We start from the raw sequence: 25,472 nt of genomic DNA, 5'->3' as shown, positions 1-25,472 counted from the left end.
GCTGTTCATATTTGTATTAACATGTTTTGAGTTGTATTTTTATCCTGTAGAAGCAGCAATAAATTTCAAGTCATGTGCAAGTTGGTGTTACTCTGGGGAAACAAAAATTGTACTAACAGAAACCCCACTGAGGATTTTTCTTCTCGTTGCAGTGTCTTACACTAAATGATCTGCAGTTACTCCCCTGTGAGTCCAATTCTCAATAGTAGAAGTGAGATATACTGTAGGAGCCTGAAGACTGTGTAAATAGAGCAGCTTTTGAAAGTAACCAGTTTTAACTAAGAACATTACACTGTTTAGTTACATAAGTTAAAAATTAAAATCTGGCTCTACTCTCTCTATTGTTCTCTGTGCTCAAAAGGAGAAATATTCTTCTGAAACCTGCCTGTAGCAGGCAAGGGAGAGCTACACTTCAGCAAAAGAATTTTATCAAAATCTAAAGGTTAGTGCAGAAAGGCGTCTCAAAGCAAGTAAGAGACATGACATCAATTTTGAGGGGAAAAAAAAAGTTGCCTCTCCCCCCTAAATCACCTGGAGTGAAATTAGGGAAGGCCCTTCTCCCAGGAGCAGAAATATCACTAGTCACTCACTAGAGGACATGGGGCAAGAAGTGTGTGCATGTAATATATGGATTATTTCTACACTGGACCTGTGTTTGGACCCTCATGTATGAATTGTGGATATCTGCAAGGAGATCTGCAAGGCCTCCAAGAGTGACTCCCCACAGTGACTTTTCTACCATCTTGACTTCTTCAGGGCTAAACCTAGAAAACCACATTTCAAGAAACACCAATCTATAAACTGAAGAGTCCTCTGACATACATCCTGCTATGGGTTCCAGTACACCCTGTGGCTATCATTAGTTTGTTTAGCTTTTGACACAGAGTATAAATCTGTAACAGGCATGCAACTATAAACCCCAAAGTCTGTATGGTCAAAATGTTAATGCAGAAAGAAAAAGAACTGAAGTCTCTTATGGATTCCAGTTCCTCATTTTGGCCATTTAAGTTCATGCTTACTTCCACCCAAACTTTTTCTGTTTTTTGCCTTTTTAACCCACTAAGGGTTTACATCAACCAAATCCAGCTCTGGCAAAGCTGCAGAGCTGTATAGCTGCTCACAAGTTCATCAGTGCTAGTTCTCCTTTGAGTAGGGGGTGGCAATAGAGATGGTGTCTCCTTGCAATAAAAACACATAATGAAAATGCAGTATTTTTTTTCCAAATGTATGCTAAGATTGTATTACAGATCAAAAGAAAAATCAAAAAGTCCCTCCTCAAACAGCAATTTAGGGGACAGTAAACAGCCTAATGGTCCAGAGGCTGAATCAAAGCAGAATAACAAACACTACAAGTAATTGTCATCTATTCTGCAGAAAAGGTCAGAAAGTTCAGAAAGTTTTCTGCAGAAAGTTCCCACACCATCTAGTGTCACCACCTGAAATCACAATGCCTCATTCTCAGTAAATACATTAATTCCTCAAAAAGTTCTTGACCATCTTGAAAGTTTTAACCCACAATGGATCAATCTGACCTCCTGGGCTTGTGAAAGTCACAAGCAACTGGTGCCACTCAAGACTGGAAAAGCTAATGCCTAAATTAGGGAAGAAATTTTCCTTTCCCCTCCCTCTCTTCAGCTCCTAATAAACTGGACAAAGCAATCTGGGTACAGTGGTTTCTTTACAGTCATTCAATGGAAAACTGCAAATTCCCAAGTGCACTTACAAGGAAACCAGCCAAAAGCAAAATTCAACATCCTTTAATCAAAAGTAACATCTTAACTCTGGCACAATCTAGATCTTGGCTAGAACATGTACTGGACATGGGGGCATCTATCAGTAGCTCTCAAGAGCTAGCAGAGATTTATCCTACCTTGGTTGACTTCACAGCCGTCAGCTGTTCTGAACAGTTCTGAATGCCATACATAATTAAACCCTTGAGAGACTAAGACAATTCAATTGGCAAGGAATAAGGTCTTGGTAACATCGTCTACATACAAGAGCTGCTCTCCATTCCCGCCCACTGGCTTGCTGTAGAATAAAGCCTAAATTCTTATTTTCAAGAAACATAATGTCCTGGTTTCAAGATCCCTAAAAGACTGTTTAAGTTCTGCAAGACGACGACGACCAGCAACTTTGGTGTCTAAAATAAAAATATTCATCTATACACCTAAGATTTTCCTGGAGACCAGCTCTAGGCAGTGCAGAGAACTCTTACAGAAACCATAGACCATTATCATCATCTGCTTTAAAGAGAGAACATATTTATTCAAACTTAACCTCCCGCAACAAACCTATGGCACCTGCATTTATACAGGCGTGTTTTGTAACTATGTACAACATAAAAGGCTTCCAAACAGAAACATTCCTTGAAATACACTTCTTAAGACTAAACATGCGACTAATGTTTGTCACAACCCATACCACACCACCGTAAATTATCCACCTGTCAAGTGAGGCTCGCGCACCCATAGGGTCCCCAGCATGAGCCTATACAGAGTAATGTGCTACTACCATCTTCTGCTGCATCTGTAGCCATCAGTCTCGAGTAGAAGAATTTTAACACAGAACATGAATTTTGACAACTGGGAAGCCAGAGCTGAACTAAAATACCTACACCAGTGGCACTGACAACAAGAAAACACAGAACTGCAGAGAAACAGGAACAGAAGATCCACTACCAATGCATCTCTTCTTTCTCCTCCTGGTCACGTTCAGAGCTTTTTCCCCACCTCACAGAGCTCTCTCTTAAATTATTTCTTCACACTAATGTGTCTCATTATTCCTCCAGTGCAAGAGTGCTTACACTTACTATAGTCACGGTTGTTAGATGGCTGATGGTTATCCCTTTTTTAAGGGTAGCGTATGCACAGATTTATCTCCTTAAGAACAAACAGGCAATCTCCAGATTGGCACAGAATTATACCCACAACTTCCCACACACAAATACTCAACTGGATAAAGTGAGAGTGACTAAAAAACCCAGCTGTTCAACGTATTTGTAACAGAGGACTCACTTACAAGCCGAACACTTAATTTAAAAACGATTTCCAACCTACATTTTGGTAGTGACTCCTATGTTCATTAAACACACTCATTTCACAGAAGTGATCAGTTTTAGCAAGCTGCAATAAAAAAAGAAAAATCATAATGAATTTAGAAGCACTATGAAACAAAGCATTACCAGGAATCGTTCCTCTTTTTCAAGCCAGCGCTGATCTTCTTCCATCTCCTGTTGTTGTCGTATCAATCTCTCCTCCATGAGATGTGTGGGTAGAACCTGGCCCATTCCTCGTATGTCCAAAGTGCCTGAATCCTACAAAACAGAGTAAGTTTATTCAGTCTCACAACTTAAAATTTGTATAAACAGCTACAAAAACTTAGAGATGATAAAAGAATAGATTTTTAAAAGCCCAAATGCACAACAGCAGTCAAGCAGAGTTCCTTCGACTCCTGAAGCAGACCATCAGAAGAAACTCCTTCCAACTAGAAACATTTTATTTGCCTTGCTCATAATCACTGGAACCAAAAAGATCTGAAAAATTCTGTTCTGTTTTTCAGTAACGTTGTCACTTCATATATTGCACTTCATTTAAGTTGGACAACAAAACCAGATTTATCAATTTCATCTTCTCGGTCTTGAGCAATAATGTAACTATCCAGCTGTTAAAAGCTGCAAGATTTTTCACTCCAAACAAACACGCTTTTCAGTTTTAGCTGACACTTGCAAAGCATGTCACAAAAACATTTTTAATGATTTTTGAGTAAGTTTTTATGCATGTCTTAAGCTTACAATACTGAATATACCATATCCCAATGCTCTCTGGAAATCATTAGCAAGTAGTGTATAAATTAGTATTCTTAGAGAAGCCAAGGGGAGTTTGGTAACAAACTTCACTAAGATTGTTTTTAGGTAACCAACTTCCCAAGCTTTTGTGAAAACTTGGCTATAATTTGTTATTATAAACACTTTTAAAGCATTCATGTCCTTCCACCAACACTTTATTCAAGTACGACATAGTTAGACTACATTGTTTCTGCAGTCAATAATCTACAGGGATGTTGAACTACTTGGGACTACAACCCTCAACTACATACAGTGTGAACAACAACAGCATGACAGCAAGTCATAATGGCAGAATGTATGGCCAAATCAACCAAGAGTAAGCAGAGGCAAATTGAAGACTTAGACATCTATCTGCTTGCCTGTATTTAACGGGTAAGCCTCAGTTATCACTTAAATATTTATCAGAGGCACAGGGAATAGAGCACTGGTTAGAGAGGAAATGGATTTAACACAGAAGCTGCACAAAGTGAATCTTTGTGGGAGGATAAAATGGAATGAAAAAAGTATAAAATACTGGAGGAGAACAGAAAAAAAATGATGGAAGGTTAAAGGAGGAATTAATTTGAAGTTCTTTGCAGCAGCTCTGTGCAATCATGACAGGCTGAAAAGCACCTAACAGGAATACAACTCAAGAACAGTTTTGCAGACCATTTCATTTTCTGTTCTGGATGAGCTACAGAGGAGCCTCCAGCTATGCTGGATATCTCCCACGAGAGGTATTTTTAAATAGTAATGATATTACATATTTTCACATGAATGTTCCCATCTCTATTAACAGCAATAAGTTTCAGTAAAGCCTTCTTTTAACAAACACAAAATATCTTCTATCACTCACTGAGTTAAGATAACAAATAGTAGTAACTTCATCAAGAATTTGTGTAAAGAGTACACCTTATGCCCAACCTCACATAGGAGGAAAAGAACAGAATTCAGTCATGATTCCCATCCCACTGCAGTAAAGCAATTTAAAAAATACCAGAGAAACACTTAGTTTTCCTACAATAATCTCCAGATGTACCTCAGTAACAAAAAAGTGTATTTACTGTACAGAGCACAACAACAGATGTGTCAGTTCATGATACCTCCATGTTTGGTTGCCACACTGATATTTCCTGAGGCCGATGGTTCCAAGAATCTGCTTGATCCAAGAGAGAAGCCTGCCCAGGATAAATGCTGCCTGCCATGGCTGGTATCCCATGAGAACCAGGGTAGCCAGACACCTTTAGGGGGAAAAAAAAAAAGGAAAAAAGAAAAAAAGAGTTGAATTAATAAGACCTATGCTTCCCCATAATTAATCGCTTCCGCTCCCCAAGGAAGCAAATATGAGCACGCAGAAATGACTCAATTCAGTCACTGAGAGGGAGGAGGAGGAGGGGAAGCAACATCAGAAGAAGGAAGCCAAGCCAAAATATGACACAAAAACTCTTTTTTAAGTCTTTGAGGATGCCTGTCATAACATAACAATAACTACTTCAGGATAACTATAACTATATAGAAATACAGAAATATAACTTTTGAGGACAACTATAACTATTTGAGGATGCTTATCGAAACAGCAGCATTAGAAAGTACGTTTTAACCTCTGCAGCCAAGAAGATCAAAGTCTTCTGATAAACAAAAATAAACTTATTGACACATTTGTAAGAGCTACACATGCAGAGCTCATATTCAAGTTAACAGGAGCCTGCACACATCACCCTACAGAGCCATATAAAAAAGTACCCCCTAGTGTACGTTACAAGCTTAAGTCTTGAGTGACAGCATGTAATTAGTGTGCTTAGCTGTGCAGCCTGAGAACTTCTCCACAGGAAAACCAAAGTAGTTTTAATGAGTCTTAAGTACTCATTAAAACAATGAAAACCTCCCCCTCTCCATGGAAAAAAAAATCTCGACCGAGACTGCTGTATATGGCTGTAGGTTTGAACACCCAAGAATGCTTAAAGTACGTTCATGACAAACTTTGTTTTAAATTTCTTCAGCAGTGTTAGGAAGAAAAGCAAAACCTGTGAGTATACGATGTGGTAGATCTACAGGTAGCCATCAGCCAACAGAAAATAAAAATGTTTTGAGAATCATCAGGGAGCAGAGTATCAATAAGCCCAACGTAAGTCCATCAGTTAATGCCATTTATAAGGCAAGTAATTTTATAGCTTAGCACAAATGTTAACATGAACACCACATTCCTTCAATAAATATGAAAATGTCTGATGTGTTTCACTGTAGTTTTAGGAATCTGAGCACCGTATCAGATATGAAAATATTTGCCATTGGGAGTAAACCTACCAGGTTCAGTTCGGGGTTTGTTCTGATGTAAAACAAACACAATTTAACAGAACTGAATGAAAATAAACCACGTAAAAAGTGAAATAATCCCACCAGCTGCAACTGAGTTATAAACCCCACATTTGGAAAAATGCATGCACAGTGTTAAATGTAATACCTGGTAATGATTTGGCTGTACCATATGCTGTGGACTTGGATAAAACCCTTCACTGGATCTCGGACTGGGGTAACCAGGCCTACTGGGCTGTAAATACAAAGGAATTTTTAGTGTGTTTAGAAACAGAAAACTATAACCAGAAAATTACTCTTCGGTGAGACAAACATTTACAGGCAGTGCACCACAAATGCAAGCTCAAAAAAACCCCTGAAATAAATATTCTAAAATGACTAACTTTTTTTAAACAATTAAAATCAAGTTTTCCTCCATTTTTGCTTGGAAATGGAAGCAGCTGAATTGTTTGCTAGGTATGTCAATAAATAATGTTTTCTCTGTGAATTCTTTGTGCATATTTAATTGCTTGCACTAAATTACCTGCTCTGTGCTGTTTAACTCTAGAGAAGACATCAACTAAGAACATAATTCTTAAATCAAGTTTCCAGGTGCAAATATAGCATTGTTTCTAAGTTCACAACGTGCAGTACATAAAGTTTTGCTATTAATTTGTTGCTTTTGTGACTGTTCCCAAAAGTAAATTCTTTTGCTTCAGTTGGAACACAAATCAAATTGGTTTGTTTAGCATGAATATTTCCATGTGTTATTATGAGGACTAAAGTTAGTTCTGATAATTAACTTCTGTGTAACTAACTGCCTCAACATGGAAGGTGCTTTTGATCATATTCTGAACTCCATGGTCGCTTCATTATCCATGCTTTGTTTGCAACCCATTCCCAGCCAAGAAAAAAACAAGACAGAACTAGGTCCTATTAGAAAGGACAGCTAAAGAACAGCTATCAAGAGCCTCTATCTGACTACCTTGCTTTACCCCTTCAGGAGAAGGACAATACTTTACACATAAACAAACAAGATGTATAATCACAGGAATACATCAGAAAAGTCACCAGAAATTCGGACAGTACTATTACAAAAAACTGCATGAAAAGGAGCCTGGTTTTCTGCACACATTGAACAGATCATCCTTTTGCTAGAATAGGTATAGAAATTTCACACTACTGAAATAAGTAATTTTGGAAAATGTTGCTCAGAACAACACACTTTTATCTTCCAAGCAGAAGTGTTCTGTTATTTGTTTGATATTAACCTCCAAAAGTATATTTAGTTTTTTTTTTTTAATGAGAAGCAGTGCTGCTGGGTGTTTCAGGAGGAGAAAAATTAACCCAAGAGGGGAAAACAAACCCCAAACCTCATAATTCTGCAAACGGGCTCCTCCAGTCCTTCTGGCAGTTAAAGGTGACCACCACATTACTTTGAGATTGCAGAATTTTATCATCACTTTATGAAAAATGTTATTATCATTCTGAACTAGGATCTTTTTTGTCTTACGTTTCTAACTGAAATCACTGTGAGATACAAGTAACTTCATAGTACAAATTGTGATATCTGTGTATTATTTAAGAACGTGTAGAAATTTAAGGCTATAAATAAAATGCAGTTTAAGCCCTACAAAGACCTGAAACTCGCATAATGAATTGTTGGAAGAAAAAAATCAGTTGTCATCATTAGAGAATTAGATAACAAGAGATACTTAAAATCCCATATCTATGAAATTCAACTAATTCAAATGTCATTAGTCTATTTTACACATATTTTACACAAAAAGACTGTATAAAAAACCTAACCAACAACTGCATCACATATACAGTGAGGACGTATTGACCCCCTCAAAAAAGATACGCAGTGGTTGAATTAATTTCAATCTTAACACCTCTTTTGTCAAGTGTTTCAGTTTATACATCACACCCAAGGCTCTAACGGTGATCATTTCTAATAGTAAAAGGTATTTATTCTATCTGGATTAGCCCCAAAGCTTCAAGACTAAACAAATTCTTCAAACAAGGCTGTAACAATTAAGTAGCATATTCCAATTTATGCAGTTTATCTGCTTCTGTAACTTGGAACATCGTCTGTTTATATATACACCAAATCCTGCTAGTTAATCTCGTATGACTAAACAGGTTGATGGATTGTTTGCTGTTTTTAACTCTGAAATGAAAGCAACAATTCCACTGCCCATATTTCTTGGTTGCCATAAAGCTATCAAAATGCCGAACCAAGCTCGGAAATCTACAACCTGGGCATGGGGAAACTAAACAAAATAAACAACCTGGGCATGGGGAAACTAAACAAAATAAAAGTAAGTTGCCTTCCTATGACTGTTGGGGGATGTGTGCAGCAGAAGGTGCCACATGAGTACTACTGATATCATTATCAGCACCAGAGCTAGCGTAGCGAGCTATAAGAATTCATCACAAACTGATCAGGAGCAGATAATATTCCACATTACAATGGTGACTGTACAAAATGAAATTCTTCAAAACACAGGCTCGATCCTTCAAAGTGCAAAATAACTCGGATAGGAAGCAGACAAGTTACTAAGAGAAGAGAGTGCTCAGCAACTGGTGAGGTTAGACTACCACAGCTGCAGAACACATCAGCGACATCCAAACAGGACAGACATGTAACGAAACAAAATTAAGTGTAAACTAAAACACATAAGGTCCTTAAAAGCAAACCCCTAATTTTCTGTCCAGAATAAGGAAAATGCAATTAACTGATTTCTATCCTCTCACTGATGTGTTATAAATAAACTTCACGGTGGTCTGAAAGCTCACGTTTCATAGAAGTGCTACAAGAAAGAAGAATAAAGAAAAGGCCAGGAAACAATTTTGTTGCAACTATGGTAGTCTTTTACAAGTTAAAAAACAAGAAACAGAAAATCACTAGTGCGATATTATAGCATGGATTAGTTCTCATAACAGTTCAAGTAGAGCGGGGTCATTTTAGGCAAATATTGGCAGATGATGACAAAATTGGCCAGAATGGCATTGTTCGAATGAACCCGTCAAAGGAGGCTTTGAAGAAATAAATGGAATAAAAATTGTTTATTTGTTTTTTTTTTAAACATACATAATTTGCAGTCTTAACTACCTTGGGAGGAGCTTCATCTGATCCTCCTGAGTCCCAGGATACTGTGACTTGTCGCCTGGATTCCATTCTCATTCGTTCTTCTTGCTGCAGCTTCTCTTCCTCCAGTATTGTACTAAGAAAAACAATATTGAAGTAAAACTCCAGTTCAATGTCTAACAAACATCTCCCCAGAGCTCCCACATTTTTCAGACTAATGAATACTATTTGACAAAGTGATTGAGAACTGAAACACAAACTTCTTTTACTTACATTGGTTAGGTTTCTGAAAATCAGTATCAGGAAGAAATACTTCTGTAGGATTACCAGCATGCTTTTAACAACAGAAGCAGCACCAAGTTTTTAGAAAGCTGTGGTTGATCTTGTACAAAATTTTTTTTGCATGTCAACAGTTCTTTTGATGTGTAATTACACAGAAGAATCCTCAAAGACAATAAATCGAGCACTTACTTGCATGAAAACTTATTTTTCACAAGAAAATATTTTACTGAACTGCTGCAAAGGTTCAAAACAAACTGAAAATGTTCTTCTCAACAGAGCTTCAGATTACTGGGATTTTTTTTCTTTTTTAAACAAAGCAGTCAAAAAACATTTTAAATACTATGTCTTCAACTCTTACATTTTAGCCTAACCAGGAACACATTCAACAAACAAATTTAGCAAAACAGCAATATCTGACAGTATTCACTCAGCTTCTAAACATTCAGGTCAAAAGGCTACATTTTCAACAAAGTACAAGACAGCAGTAAAACTAGTTTGCTACTTACCACTGTTCTGACTATTAAAAAGACTGTTTGAAGTTCAACGTGATACTGCTGCCCCCACAGCAGCCTCCTCCCAGTTCTGCTATGTGGATTATTAATGTTGGATATTTGCCATTTGAAAAATACTCAGAATGAAGCTTTGAAATAGGGATCTGCAAATTCGTTGGAGCTGCACGCTACATGGACATTCTGGAGATGTGAGTAGGGCAGATCATTTACATGTCAATATCCCCAGTGTAAAGATAATCCTGTAAAGGAGCTATTCCAGCTTCTTTATCACTCAAGTTTCGAGAAACAAAGCTAGGTTCTGAGTTTATCATCCCCTGTTCAGTCTACTAAATAACCACCCAGAATTACTCATGCAGGGGATGAGATCAACTACAGCAATCTATTCTAATCTTGGAACTTTAATGCATATTTCAAGAATAAATTCCTGCTTGGCTGGAGACGAGAAGTTTGCTTTTCCTTACTCAGCCAAAAAAAAAAATCTGCCACTTCTAAAAAGCAGACAAGTCATCTCGTCTCACTGCAGCTAAACCAAGTTTATAAGTATTGCTGCAATTTCAATCCATCATTGCTGAAGTAACACAAGAATGTGCAACAAAAACAAAATCAGACAAGTTATTTGCAAAAGTCATCCTGATATAACTACCACAGAAACACAGCTACAGCCCAACGGTGGGAACTAAAAAGAGAAAATCCTTCTATTTTACCTCTCTCTTCCTTTAGAATAATAATAGAAAATTAAATATTTCCTACCTGAACCCATGAAGAACTAGCAAAAAACCACTGCTTTAAAGCTAGGTCACACTTCAGATATTCAGCATGCATTTTTATGTAGCACAAGAACATGTAGCCATGAACCATGATTATGATTTTACAAGAAATACCTCAAGATTTAAAAAAACCACAACAAAACAATACAAAAAAATCCACCCAGACATTGCATGAATAAAATACAGATTTTTAACAAAGCTGTTGATACAGCAATTGCTCTAATCTGAGCAAAAGAATGGAAGAGGAGTCGGCTAAAAGCAGTTGATTAAATTTAGAGATGGCTTATGGACAATCTGGGGCGATGGGTATAATTTGTCACAGCACAGTTCTGGTTTTCCATAAAAAGGAATGAAACACCAATACCTATCTGCCTTGCTATCAAAGCCATTTTATCTGTGGTGTCACAGTATTCAATACAATACCATTAACTTCAATCATATCACTGGAAATGACAAATTTCTACTGAAATGACTTGTTTTTCATAACATAGGCTCAGATTTTTGCGTTACAACTCTCAATTCATCCCACCCTGCTCTTTCGTCGCCTGTGCCATCAGGAGGTCCTTTCCCCAGCAACCCAGTAAGTAGCCTGGTCAAAGGCTGATCAGCTGAAGCAGAATTTGTACTTGGATGCCCTTGAGTACTGCTGACAAGAATATAAAATAGAAATGCCTCAGAGAAGCATCACTCGAAAAAACACAAAGAATATAAATGACTCACAGAAACGTCTTTGTTTTTACAAAGGGAAGACCAATCCACAGACAGAGTAAAAGCATGCCAAGAGATATTTTTGACCTTTTCTCAGTGCAGCTGCTTAAGTACTCTGAACAGTTTATTAGAATTTGCAGAAGGTCAGGAAAGTCAGATCTAGGCATATTTTCCCAAACTGCACATATTTTTAGCAGCAAAGCGGAGCAAGCAGAGAAGTACTTCTATTCATATGATTTCCCTAGCAAATTTTGAGGTAGTACAGACAAACTTAACTCATCCTCTTGGCTAGGTTAAGTCTGATGAAAAATCTCAACTATTAAATGTTTGCATAATTGATAAACTTATTTCATTTACAAAGAATCTTTTTACTGAAATTGGCCTGTGACATTGAAAAGGAAACATTTACTGGGAGCTTCAGTGTATCTGAAATACTAAAATGTATTCTTACATTTCAAAAGGCACAGCAATACCAGCGTTTGCTGCTATAGTGCTGCGGGAACCAACAGTAAGTGCTGACCCTGAACAAGCAGCTTCTTTTTTTCTCTCTCTGTGGTCTCCAGCCATCAGAAATGCAATGCTGGATGCAGACGAACGATTTTCTCATATTGTCCTAATTTAAAAGCACTTTCATATGGAGATTGTTCCTAATGATCACTGTCAAAAACCAAAAGGCTAACAAGCATTTTGCAACCTCCATCATGTATTTCAGGTATGTGCTAAAATATTTTTTTAGCAGGATGCCATGAAAGGAGAGGACAGACTACCCTCACTCTTAGCAGTTTTGTTTCTTTTATTTACAAGCAACATCTCAAGACCTACATCAAATGCATTCACAAAAAGGCTCAAGTCTGGTTCTCATCAGTTAATTATCTTACTGTTGTCATAAAAACAGACTAAAAGCATGAATAAGTCTTTTTTCTTGCTTTCTTTTTTTTTTTTTTGCATTCTTTTTAGAGCTGTATTTAATATGTGACCTGCAGCGCTGGGATACTAGTGGAATCATCCACTCTGTTAAAACACATGCTTCTTCATCAGTGACCAACAGAGGACCGGACTCACATTCTTACCACAGCAGGGATACAACTGCTCTTTATTTTGCTATTTTTAGTAGAGAGAAAGCGTTAGCAATAGGTACTTTATATGAAATTCATTCAAAGACGTAGTGAAAATGTCATGCAATTACATTAATTTGAAAGCTCAAAATTAAAATCCAACTTAACCTCCAATGCAAAAAACCCCAGTTTTAAAAGCATTATCAACCAAAGGGACACTCAGGGCACCACAACTCGCAAGCACAAGCCTGGGAGCTGATTTGTAAGAAAGCCTGTGAGTATACTGGTGCTACCTTAGCAATACACACCTGCAGCATATTGAACATAGCAAAGTATAAATTAAATTTTATAATACACGCATGTATGAGATAGTCTATGGTTTAGTGAGTGTACAAATATAGTATACTAAGTATATGGTTCTAGTAAGTGGCTAGGAGTCATTCTGAGGAGAAATGCTGTAAAAGTGATATTGCATGATTTGGATACATTAAACACTTTGCAAAGGGCCTCTTATGTTATTTACCATGTAGTGCAAGACTAAAAATCTCTTCCACGCAAAATCAGCAAGGCAACACATGTCTCCTGATTAAAATACCACAGATTCTAATTCTGGCCCAGTCAGTGACAGAATCACAGGAGTAGCAGAGTGGTAGCGCCTCACTTTCCTGATTTATTCTCACTTTTACCACCCCCCAAAATTGAAAAAGAGACCTAGGATGCGAGGAGGAATTAAATTTCAAAATCCACAATCCACCCATTTGTTTCTGTGTTTGCTGTGAAGACTAACTCATCCCTATCCGCTTTGGACAGGCCTTATTACTACCTTAATAACCCTATATAAATTCTACATTCGCATCTTCGCATTACACAAGCAGCTGCAAATAAAGTTTGTGCAAAGCAGATTTTACTATGAAATAGGAAAAGCATCAAATAACAAACAGAGAACCCATGAAGTGCTATTTCAGATGCAGAAAAGAAGTTTTTTCCCAAAGCCATGGACTTTTCCTCATTAAAACAGAGAGTGTTGCAATGCTGTATCACTGGCTTCAAGCAAACTAGTCTGCTCTCAGCTTGAAAAGACTACCCTGGATAGGATCCAGAACGAGCAGTAGCAACACCACACAGAAAAGGCCACCAGGGAAATGGCTTGTTTTTGCAAGTTCATGGGAATTTGAGTTTTGAAACACAATCTTTTCTAGCTGCCTGAGATTGCCTCATCGTAAGGGAATTGGCAGCCTCTCCAACCAGAGGCTAATTCTGTCTGTGAGCAGCACAAAGAAGCCCTAAGGACAACCATGCTGCCTAACTTCTAGGAGATACAGGTCATCAGTTTGGAGCAGCAGCAAACTCTCTGCTTTGGTGAGAAGAGAGTAAAAACTGGATTTTAGGGTTGCTGTGGCCCCACGAGAGAGCTTGTCCTCTAAACAGTGCTTCAAATCTCCTAGCATGACTAGAGGAGCAAAAAGCCACCCCCCTTCGTACATTTTTCATCTAGAACCAGAGAATCATTTAGGTTGGAAGGGACTCCTGAAGGTCTTGAGTCCAATCTCGTGGTAAAGGTGGGCTCCGCGCACGGCGAGGTCAGGTTCCTCGGAGTCTTTTCCAGTCGAGGTTTGAAAGTCTCCCGTATGGAAATTCCAGAGTCATTCTGGGTGACCTGTTTCAGAGCTTACCCATGCACACTGGGAAACATTTTGATTTGTAACTAACGAGAATTTGCCTGGCTGCATGTCATGACTTTTGGTTCTCGCTCTTTGGCTGTGCATTTCTGAGGAGAGCCAGGCTCTTGGGCTCTGGTCTATCCCATTTATCTGGTGGTACCAGATAAATACCATGTCTTTCACTTTTTTCCCCTCTCCCCCTCCAGACTCATGCTGTTACAAGTGATGCTGCTGTTCACTCTCTCTCTGAGTACAGCCTACATTTTTTCCACCTCCTAAACACAATTACTTTTACTCTGGATTTACTCATCCGTCTTCCCTTACTGGTGAGATACTCTCCCTTGCCTGGGTTTACACACTATAGCCTTCTTCCTAGTCACATGTTTCTAGGGCTTCATTCTCCTCTGTGCCAGTCAGCTGTAAGTTATCAGTACAATCTGACTGCAAATTAAAAAGAATTCTATTCTTCCAGAGCAAAAAAAAAAGAAAAAGCAAGTGAATTGCCAATTTCTATCTATTACTCAAATCACACAAACGTGTCATATCTTTTTCTTGCAATCCCTACCAAGTTATACCATTCCTTCCTTTGCAGTTAACTCCACAAAGTCAATAGCACAAGTTCTTTGTGAGAAGGGCTACATTTTCCTCTAGCTATGTAAATTATTAGTCTACATAGGAGCTCCCAGAGTAACAGATGGCAGAACCATATGACATTTTAAGAAACAGGAAAAAACTTAAAGGTAGCTAAGGTATCCATACAGCAACTCTGAAACAGCATCATAATTGTATTAAAATTGTCCCTTTTTTTAACCACCTATGAACTATCTCGTACCATGAACATCCAGTGACACCACAAAATGATACCATGAAAATGAAACACGCTACAAAGCACAACTTTGAAACAAGATAAAATGGAAGAATTTGGCAACGAATTACAACAATCCAAGAGTACAATACCTACATATTGTTTGAAGCTTATATTGACTCAGGCAAAATAAATACTGAGCACTCAAAAATCCCAAAGGTGGTCACAAATATCAAATTTGTCTACACAATATCTCATTGATGTTTCAAAGTTTAAATATCACTCCCATTTCGTGGCTGGTGAAATGGAGATATGGACACTGGAATAAATTATTGCAGAATAAACTAGGGTGTGAATTTAGACGGGTCTCAAAAGTGTGTGCTCACATTTATTCCAAGATAAACATAAGGTAGTCTATATCTTGGTTTACAAAGGCCAAAGGAATTTCTAGTTAATGACTCTGCATTTATTGCAGGCTCTGCAATTGCGCAGACACAGCTGCCACAGGGCAACTAGTGTGCTGCATATGTTATGAAAATAACTTTCAACAGCACTCACCTGATGGTTCATTTATTTAAGAAAGGATACATTTCTACCCCAAAACTTTACACTGCATGTTTGACTAAGTAATCACTCTAAATTCTTTCTACCCCCCTCCCCAAGGATTGTAACATACATAGCTAAACTTACAAACAAATTGCTAGTAAAATCTGAAGTTTTTCTTGGGAGAGAAAGGTGGTTCATATTTCCAGTTATTTGAATTCATTGCCTAGTCTAATTTTCTCCAACAGATAAGGTCCAGACTTCCAAAAGAGTACCAACAACCTGGCCTTCTGAAGATTAAACTTAATACCCTATGTCTTGCATTTTCCATGGAAAGAAAATACTGTAACAGAAGATACAGTGAAAATAAATATTTCTGAACAAGGAAACGACCTTTCAGAAGTATAACCCTACCTGAGTTGTGCTTTAAGTTCAGTAAACCTGGGTCGTCTACTAGGGTCGTATGCCCAGCACTTGGTCATAAGGCTGTAGAGGGTAGGAGGGCAGTTTGGAGGCATTGGGAGCCGCTCACCGTTCTCAATTCGCCCAATCACATCATTGTTCTTCACTCCCTGGAAGGGCTTTACCCCATGCATTAGGATCTCCCACATACACACACCTGAGAAACACACACAAAAAAATTTCCCCAGTGTCAGCAAACAACAAAACCTGTTAAAAAAGAAACAAACCCCAATTTTTTACAGCCAAACAATGCAATTTCTTCTGAAATGTATAGCTCGGGAATCAGTTTTGACTTACCAGCTGGCAGCAGAGAGGAGTGATGTGCAGTGGGATTACGCACAGTATCAACCTGAACTATTTATGAGGAAGCATGACCCACAGCTGGCTCACAGCAGCCTGGCTTCACATTTAGCTACTTTTTACCTATTGTAAATCAGGATGGTTGCTCATATTCAAATCTACTTTTTTATGAGGTAGAATGAGCTGTGTTTGCTTTTCCCTTTGACTAGTTCCAACTGGCTTGTTTCGACATGTAGAGCGTATTTTCACTTTGAGGGTGTTTTAACACTGGCATTGATCCAAACTTTTTGTGCTGAAACTATGCAATAAACCAGTTTCTGTTGAAACTATGTTAAAAGCACAAAGGGAAAAATGGTCTGTCAGTTTAGGATTGGCCAGAATATTCCATAGACTTCATTTTTCTAACTCTGACTGTGCTAGAGTTTTCTTCAAACTATCATAAACCTGCTAAAATTCACATACCTTCCACTTAAAAACATTCAAATTTTATTTCGTAAATTTTATTTTGACTTGTTCTGCTCTTATTTCAAGTTTCATCATTTTTGTTCCTTTACGCAGCCTATGCTCTGTCTGTCCAGACCAGCAGTTTGGACCAGTTTGAGCACAGGTGATCAGATTCATATAAAAACTTGCATATTTAGGAAAAAAAGATCAAGGTTTCAGGATATTCCCATTTACCCTCACTTTTACTCAGCTTCTGGTCATATTTTGTAAGCTAGCAGGCACTATGAAATACAAATTAAGTGGGAATTTAGCATTAAAGATCTGGAAACAGGACATCATGTAGGCTGATCTATGCATTAAGCAAGGCAGCAGGCATATGACCATAAAAGAAAAAGTGAAAATACAAAATAGAAACAGCAAATAACAATGGTGTAACAAAAAGAAATCAGAGGGAAAAACAACAGTAAAAAAATCATCTCCATTACGACTATGACCTAATTTCCTTGCACCTTCATTTCTGTCAGCTTCTTACTTGGGGCGAAAAGGCACATGAAACTTTAGGCTCACAGAGTAGAAAAAGGAAAGAAAAATACAGAGATGGAAAATGTGCTAGAAAGAATCATATTTTCAGAAAGTACGATAAAAACAGTGCCAAATATCGGGAAATTATTCATTTACAGTAGTTAAAATGAAACTGAACTTCTCCAGCAGAACACTTAAGAAACCCCACCATTTGGTATTCACTTACCAAACATCCACACATCACTAGCTGAGGTAAACCGTCGGAAGTTGATTGACTCTGGAGCCATCCATTTGATAGGTAATTTTCCTTTGGAAGCTACAGGGAAGGCAAGACAAGGCAGGCTTTTATTCCTACTAGTGAGCTCAAACATAGATTTTGTTCTCAGTGAAATAATTCATAGGCAAAACCCGTCTCCAGTGAAGCACTTCAACTATCAAATTTTGTACAAGAGATTTCTGCACTGTCTGACCAGTTCTGCCGGTAGTCCTCTATGTAGAGAGAAGAGCAGCACTTTGCCTAAATATTCAGACTGATTGAGCTCCTTTAAGTTAATTCTTATTTCAAGATGCAACTACTGCAGTTAAGAAGGTACTGGCACCAAATCTGAAACTGTCACAAAATCTCAGCAAGGGAGTAGGTGTTTTTAAATGATTCACAAAAAAAGGGTAGGTTGTTTGGCCTTACATAAAACAGAACCAACAAAAAAATAATCCCCCAAACCTCCCAATAAAGCCCCCAACAACAAACCCCAAAAGCACAACAAGAAATGATCATGTCAAAAGTATTCCGCCTCTCAGCAATTAAAACAACGATATGTAGCTCACAGTGATAGGAGACAAATGAAACGAGGAAACATAATGGAGTGTAAGGGGACAGATAAAGGATTTTTTAAAACATATGACTGAAACTAGAAATATATTGAAGATTAGATTTATGAATATATGGTTTCATAATATACACCAGATTTAAAATGCTACTGTTTGGTACCCTACATGCAATCTCTATTCTCCTGCTGTATTTCCCATCTGTCAGGCACTGCAGGACATCTCACAGCTGCTGGAGTGACTTAAGATCAGTATTCCATCCAAAATGGGGGAAAAAGTAGGCTTCAAAGACTTTTTTGTACTGAACATCCCTAGTCCAGTGGCATCTGAAATATGCAGCATACAATGACAGCACAAACTCAAAATTTATCTGTAGGTAACCTTGAACTCACTGTAGGCTACCTATATTATGCCATAAATATGAATATTATCTCAAACAACCCTCAAATGCAGATAATCTTCTAAAAATCATGAAGAAAGCACTATAAGCTTGTCCTAAAAAGTGGAATTTTACCTACACATGAATTTCCTACTTTTTGCAATTAAAATCAGACCTTGTGATTATTTTTCTTTAGCATACATGTAGGAATTTACTGCCACCTATTAAATTGTCAAATAGCTTGCCTTTTTATACAAATACAACCAAGAAAATCTGGTTAATTTTTTTGACAACAAACTCAATGTTGTGAGAAGCAATTGTGTTCTAACTGGCCTGCAAGAAGGATGCAGAGTGTCAACTTACCTTTATAGTAAGTACTGTCTTCCATGTATCGGGATAAACCAAAGTCACCTAATTTCACACAGTCAGTGGCAGATACAAGCACATTTCTAGCAGCTATATCCCTGCCAAACAGAGGAGACATTATTTCTAGTAATTTAAAAACGTTAAGTGGTGAAATATCATTTGAAAAAAATTATTAAAACCCAGAAGTATCAAACGCCTTTGAGAGGACTGAATTATTTTTCTAGTAATGGTTTGGGTGTGCATGTACAGAAAAAATGACTACATATTTGTCTACTGATACTGAGAAGCTTGCAGAAATGCTGCATTACATTTGATCCTTACGAGTAATAGCTGTCGTCCGAAAGTATAACCATCAATGTCAAGAGGAAAAGGTTTTATTCTTCAGCTATTTAAATATCACAGGCTAACAATTTTTGGCAATTAGAATTGATGGAAAGAAGAAAATCTACCTCCTGACCCTGCAAAGGTAAGGAAATAGTTTAAGATCTCAGTCCTGTGAGAGGCTTCCTAAAAAGGAGCTCAGTTTTTAGTGATGCCACAGGGATTATGAAAAGACTTGGGCATTTTCCTCTTGGAGTTTCCCAGGTGAGACAACCCGCCTTATGTGTCTGTTGATTCTGGATTTCAGCAAACTTGGCTAAGTATTGACAGGTTTAGCTTTGAGCAGTGAAGTAAATACAGCAAACTAAGCAGTGCTACTTTTTCACATTTCAGTACAGTATGAATAAGTTGTATTTTGAAATTTTATTGTTAGAGTTAAAATAAACAGCTACTTGGCCAAAATTCAAGTATCTGTAACAATCGTAAGGCTCTGTTATTTACAATGTTTTTATATATGTATACATATCTATGTATACATACCTAATACTTACATATACATGTTTCTATGTACAATATATATAACACATATATAGAATTTGAATGTAAGTATTTAAACACAAATAAAACGCTCAAGTTCAAAATGAAATCATACATGATAATTGGAGTGCTGTGAACTTTTAATTGCATACAGCAAGAGGCTAAAGCCAGTCTCTTCTCTCTAGAAGGCTCATGTTCAAATTCAAGGGAATAAAATTCAAAACACACCTAGAAAGAAATTTAGGTTCACTTTCTGGTTAAGCAAGTACTTGTATTTTATAAATATTTTGTTTTCCCTATTCTTTACTTAAGAAGCCAGCTGCCCCTTGTTTTGCTTTTCTGTATTTGGAAGATTACTGCTTTAAAAAATACTGCAACCACAAAGCAACAACCCAGCTGAAATCTATTCTGATTAAAATCCAGCACCATCTCCGAGTCAATCTCGGAATGAGCCAGCAGGTGTCACTCTTGAAAAGGGTGTAATTTTGGTGGCAGCGTCTGAAAAAAATGACATGCTAATACGGAGACTGACATAAAACAGGTAAGTGGATTTTAGGAGTTTCAAAGTATTGCTGCAACACATTCATCGTAAGTCAAGAAAAAGAAACACAAAAGGAAGGCTTCAGAGAATCCAACTATGTGTTATAAGCTTTCTGTCTTCACTTAAGCAAGTGTACCTAATAGCCAGAATACTGCCAGTCAAAAATCTGGTAATCTAGGACACCTCGTATTCCTTAAAATTTCAAGTAGTTACATATAAAAGTAGACACGAACACATATATATGTATAAAATCTTACCTATGTACAAATCTTTTGCTCTCTAAGTAGGCAAGTGCTGTACTAAGCTGGTAAGCGTAGAGTATCAGAGAGGCCAGATCCAAGCTGTATTTTCTTACTTGCAAAAACGATCTCAACTTTTTGCACAAAGAAGGAGAAAAAAAGAACGAAGTTAGGACAAAAAAATAACAAATTTGAACACGGCATATCTCAAATTGTGAAGTTTACATGAGAATCCATGAGCGTGCTTTCTCTTACGACTGGATGAGAAAGGAAAATCACTTGCCATGAAGAAATTTGACTCTGGGTTAATTTCAAGCAGGTTTTTTTACATGAAAACTGTTAGCCAAACAAAAAATAAATTTTGTGCATTCCTTTCAGGCTCCTTTTGAAGACTGAGAGCATATGCTGCAGCTGTTCCAGAGTAAAGCACTCCTGGACTTTTTATGCATTCTCCCCTTGAGAAGCGCGCACATTTTTGGCCTAAATAATTTCAGAATAAAACAGTACATGCCAATCCAAACACTGATTAGATCAGTATTGTTTTGGAAGCATTAATTTTAATCTACATTTGCTAAAACAACTGGATTTAGCTCAGAGTAGCAAATATCAATGCACAATTTTCATAAGCTATATTCCTAGTATAAGGCACTTCAGACCTAATGGAAGGTGGCACTAGAGTCTCCTTATAAATTAAAACAAGGCTTTGAAAAGTGATTTAGGCACTGGAAAGGAAATCTGTCATTTTTTGACAGAAAGTTACTTCTCCACTACAGCTTTTTCTGCCTTTTTTTTTTCTTGGACAACATATTGCAGTTTGATAATTACAATGACTATCTTACAATGCAGTATGAAATATCACTTCAGCTCACATTTTCAGAAACACGAAGCTCAAAGAGAACAAATCGATTATAAAAACTGAGATCTAGTTTTGTTTAAGCTATTCATCCAAAAGATGTAATAATGAGGAAAGTCTATCTAGGGTCTCTGCTGCAGAGACTGTACAGAAAAAAACCCTAAGAAATTCAGCGTTCCAAGGGAAAACGCAGTATTACTCAGGAAGAATAAAAGAAGTACCACGTAATTTCACTTCTAGAAGGTATGTTTGCAAATGCTGTTTAAATGGTATTGCATTATCATCATCTTGACACAGGTCATGCTCTCACTCTGGAACAGCAATTGAAGTTCTCTGAAAACTGTGACTAAATCACTTTGGTATGAGCTGATGCAGTTCCCTCAGTGGAGGAGTTAGGTCAAATTCTGCCACTCCTGTTTCTGAGTCCATAACTCTGCAAACAAGTATGATATCATGTTTGAGGACAGTGCCTTTGCATTAGTACCGAGAAGTGATTTTTTCAGTCTTTTGTAAAGGGATCTGTGAGCTAAAAGATCTCTTTTAAAAAGTTGCATGAGGATTTTTCATACCTCTCCAAGTGTACAGAGCTCCATGATTATCCAAACTGGGTTTTCTGTAATAACTCCAATGAGCTTCACAATGTGAGGATGATCAAACTGACGCATTGTTACTAAAAGGAAAAGAAACAAGTTGGTGTGTTACATAAAATCATTTTTTTTTTAAAATAAAAATAAGAAAGTCAGTTAAGAAGCATTTAGTCTATGACCAGAAAACATAATCACAGTTCTGCAGGACTTGAAACAACTGCTTGCAAGCAATGGCTGGTCATTTAATGTGCTGCGGGCAGTATGAAACACTGCTTGCTTTAGTGGTACTATTCTCCACTCACAAAAAGTAAACTGCTGTGGAAGGTGCAAGTCAAGTCAGGCTCCCTGGCTCTTCTGCCCTGGTTGAGCATAACAGAAGTTAAGCTAATGACCTATTAATCCAGTGCATGACCAATTAACCTGTACCTTTCTACTGGAAGAGGAGGAAGGAAAAAACAGCACGTATAATTCAATGTCTGGAAAAAATGTGTGTCGGTTTATGACATAGACGAAAATCTCATTTAATGATTACGTTCACATCTCATTTTATTTTCCATGGACTTAATTAACTTTTCAGTCTCAGCAGTGCATTCACAATATATTTTATGCAATAAGACATAAATTTCATAGAATCATAGAATGCTTTGGGTTGGAAGGGATCTTAAAGATCATCTAGTTCCAACCTCCCTGCCATGGGCAGGGACACCTTCCACTAAATCAGGTTGCTCAAAGCCTCATCCAACCTGGCCTTGAACACTTCCAGGGAGGGGGCATCCACAACTTCTCTGAGCAACTTCTTCCAGTGTCTCACCACCCTCACAGTAAAGAATTGCTTCCTAATACCTAACCTAAATCTACCCTCTTTCAGTTTAAAACCATTACCCCTCGTCGTATCACCACACTCCCTGATAAAGAGTCCCTCCCCATCTTTCCTGTAGGCCCCCTTTAAGTACTGGAAGTCTGCTATAAGGTCTCTCTGGAGCCTTCTCTTCTCTAGGCTAAACAACCCCAACTTTCTCAGCCTGTCCTCATAGGGGAGGTGCTCCAGCCCCCAGTCATCTTCGTGGCCCTTCTCTCCCACTTGAGCAGGTCCATGTCTTTCTTTTGCTGGGGGCCCCAGAGCTGAACACAGTACTCCAAGTGGAGTCTCACGAGAGCCAAGTAGAGAGGGAGAATCACCTCAGGTGATTGTTGGTCTCTTTTCCCACGTAACAAGCGATAGGATGAGAGGAAACTGCCTCAAGTTGCACCACGGGAGGTTTAGATTGGATATTAGGAAAAATTCCTTTACTGAAAGAGTGGTCAAGCCTTGGAACAGGCTGCCCAGGGAAGTGGTTGAGTCACCATCCCTGGAGGTATTTAAAAGATGTGTAGACGTGGTGCTTAGGTACATGATTTAGTGGTGGACTTGGCAGTGTTATGTTTATGCTTGGACTTGATGATCTTAAGGGTCTTTTCCAACCTGAATGATTCTATGATTCTATAGTCCCAATACAGACCCCTGAGGGACACCACTCCTTTACTGCTCTCCACCTGGACATTGAGCAGTTGACCGCAACTCTTTGAGTGCTACCATCCAGCCAATTCCTTATCCACCAAGTGGTGCACCCTTCAAATCCATGTCTATTTTAGAGACAAAGATGTTGTGCAGGACAGTATCAAATGCTTTGGCAAGTCTAGGTAGATGACATCAGTCGCTCTTTCTTTATCCACCAATACTGTTACCCTGTTGTAGAAGGCCACCAAACTTATCAGGCACGATTTGTGCATAGTGAAGCCATGTTGGCCGTCACCAATCACCTCTGTGAAGCATTTTCCACGTCTTAGCATAGTTCCTGCTCCATGATCTTGCCAGGCACAGAGGTGAGACTGACCAGTCTGTAATTCCCCGGGTCTTCCTTTTTTCTCTTTTTTAAAAATGAGGATTATGTTTCCCCTTTTCCAGTCACTGGGAACTTTACCAGTCTGCCATGACGTTTCAAATATGATGGATAGTGGCTTAGCAACTTCATCTGCCAGTTCCTTCAGGACCCTCAGATGTATCTCATCAGGTCCCATGGACTTGTGCACTCGAACCTGATCTTCTCCTACGGTGGGCAATACTTAATTCTCCCAGTCCCTGCCTTTGGATTCTGTGAATTGGGCAGTGTGGCTAGAGCACTTGCTGCTGAAGACTGAGACAAAAAAGTTGTTCAGTACCTCAGCCTTCTCATGTTGGTTGTAGCCAGGTCTCCCGTTTTGGTCATCGAGGAGTACAGTTTCTTTCATCTTCCTTTTTTGTCCTACGTACCTGAAGAAATCCTTTTTGTTATTTTTCACGTCCCTAGTCAAGTTCAGCTCCAGCTGTGCCTTGGCTTTCCTGATCCTCACCCTGCACTCTCAGGCCATGCCATATCCCTATAATCTCCCCGCCTTCACTGCCTATGCATTTTGGTTTTGTGTTTTAGTTTGGCTAAGAGGTTTTGACTTAGCCAAGCTGGCCTCCTGCCTCCCCTGCCTGACTTCTTGCACATTGGGATTGCGAGCTCTTGCGCCCTAAGAAAAATGTCTTTAAATATCTCTCAGCTCTCGTGCGTTCCTTCGCCTCTGAGGGCAGTTTCCCAAGGGATGCCATGCAGTAGTGCCCTAAACAGCCGAAAGTTTGCCTTTCTGAGGTTTAGTGTCCTTGACTCTACTTTTTACCCATTCTCAAGATTGAGAATTCCACCAGGGCATGATCACTGCAGACGAGGCTATCTCCAATCTTGACCTCTCCATTAAGTTCTTCTGCATTAGTGACCAATAGGTCCAGCAGTGCCTCTCCTCTGCTCGGACTCTCCATCATCTGTACTAGGAAGTTGTCCTCAACGCACTCCAGTAGTTTCCCGGACTGCTTGCAGTTCACTGTGCCTCTTTTCCAGCAGATGTCTGGGTGGTTGAAGTCCCCTATAGGAACAGGACCTGCGAGTCATCAACCTTCTCTTCTTGATTGAGTGACCTGTAGTAGACACCAACCACAAAGTTTCCTTTGTTGGCTGGGTCTCCAATTTTCGGCCATAAGTTCTCAACCTGCGCATTTTCTGTTCTTCAAAGATAGCTCTGTGCAATCAACCAGTTTTTGGCATAGAGGGCAACTCCCTCACCTCTCCTTCCTTGCCTGTCCCTTCTGAATAGTTTATAGCTGTTAATCACAGCACTCCAACTGTGCGATTCATCCCACCAAGTTTCTGTGATAGCAATCAGGTCGTAGTTTTCCATCTGGGCAGTGGCTACCAGCTCCTCCCGTTTGTTTCCCATGCTGCGTGCATTGGTATAGAGGCACTTCAGCTGGGCTACGGGCCACATCTCCTTTTTAGAGGAGCTCGCCCTAATTCCCTTGAGGCAATTCACACGTGTGTCCCTGTTACTTCCTTATGCTTCAGCAGCCCCTGGTTCTTCTTGAGTGCTTAGAACACCATCCCCTTCTACCACTAAATCTAGTTTGAAGCTCTGTTTGTAAGTCCAGCCAGCTTATTGGTCAGGACACTCTTGCCCACTTGGTCACTTGAGCCCTGTCAGCTGTCAACAGGCCTGAT

At 38.6% G+C, this 25,472-nt stretch overlaps 1 protein-coding gene across 7 annotated transcripts in view; it reads right to left on the bottom strand.

Annotated features, from left to right (window-relative positions):
- PTK2 (protein tyrosine kinase 2) overlaps positions 1 to 25,472 on the bottom strand; it is a 229,416-nt gene that overhangs the window by 20,114 nt on the left and 183,830 nt on the right. For 6 of the 7 annotated variants that reach the window (XM_075141090.1, XM_075141088.1, XM_075141084.1 and 3 more), the window contains 9 exons: positions 21,901 to 22,001; positions 20,497 to 20,612; positions 18,838 to 18,938; positions 17,497 to 17,586; positions 15,957 to 16,161; positions 9,234 to 9,345; positions 6,285 to 6,371; positions 4,927 to 5,064; positions 3,182 to 3,313 (listed from right to left, as the gene is read on the bottom strand). In XM_075141090.1, the coding sequence (XP_074997191.1) occupies positions 3,182 to 3,313; positions 4,927 to 5,064; positions 6,285 to 6,371; positions 9,234 to 9,345; positions 15,957 to 16,161; positions 17,497 to 17,586; positions 18,838 to 18,938; positions 20,497 to 20,612; positions 21,901 to 22,001 (1,082 nt within the window). Of the gene's footprint in view, positions 1 to 3,181; positions 3,314 to 4,926; positions 5,065 to 6,284; positions 6,372 to 9,233; positions 9,346 to 9,997; positions 10,752 to 15,956; positions 16,162 to 17,496; positions 17,587 to 18,837; positions 18,939 to 20,496; positions 20,613 to 21,900; positions 22,002 to 25,472 lie in introns of those variants that run through there. The other variant, XM_075141091.1, reaches the window with a different exon arrangement.

This window comes from Calonectris borealis, chromosome 2 (genome assembly GCF_964195595.1).
Source record: "Calonectris borealis chromosome 2, bCalBor7.hap1.2, whole genome shotgun sequence".
Taxonomy (NCBI): Eukaryota; Metazoa; Chordata; class Aves; order Procellariiformes; family Procellariidae; genus Calonectris; species Calonectris borealis.
Note: the sequence above shows the minus strand (reverse complement) of the source record. Positions and strands in the feature narration are given on the sequence as shown.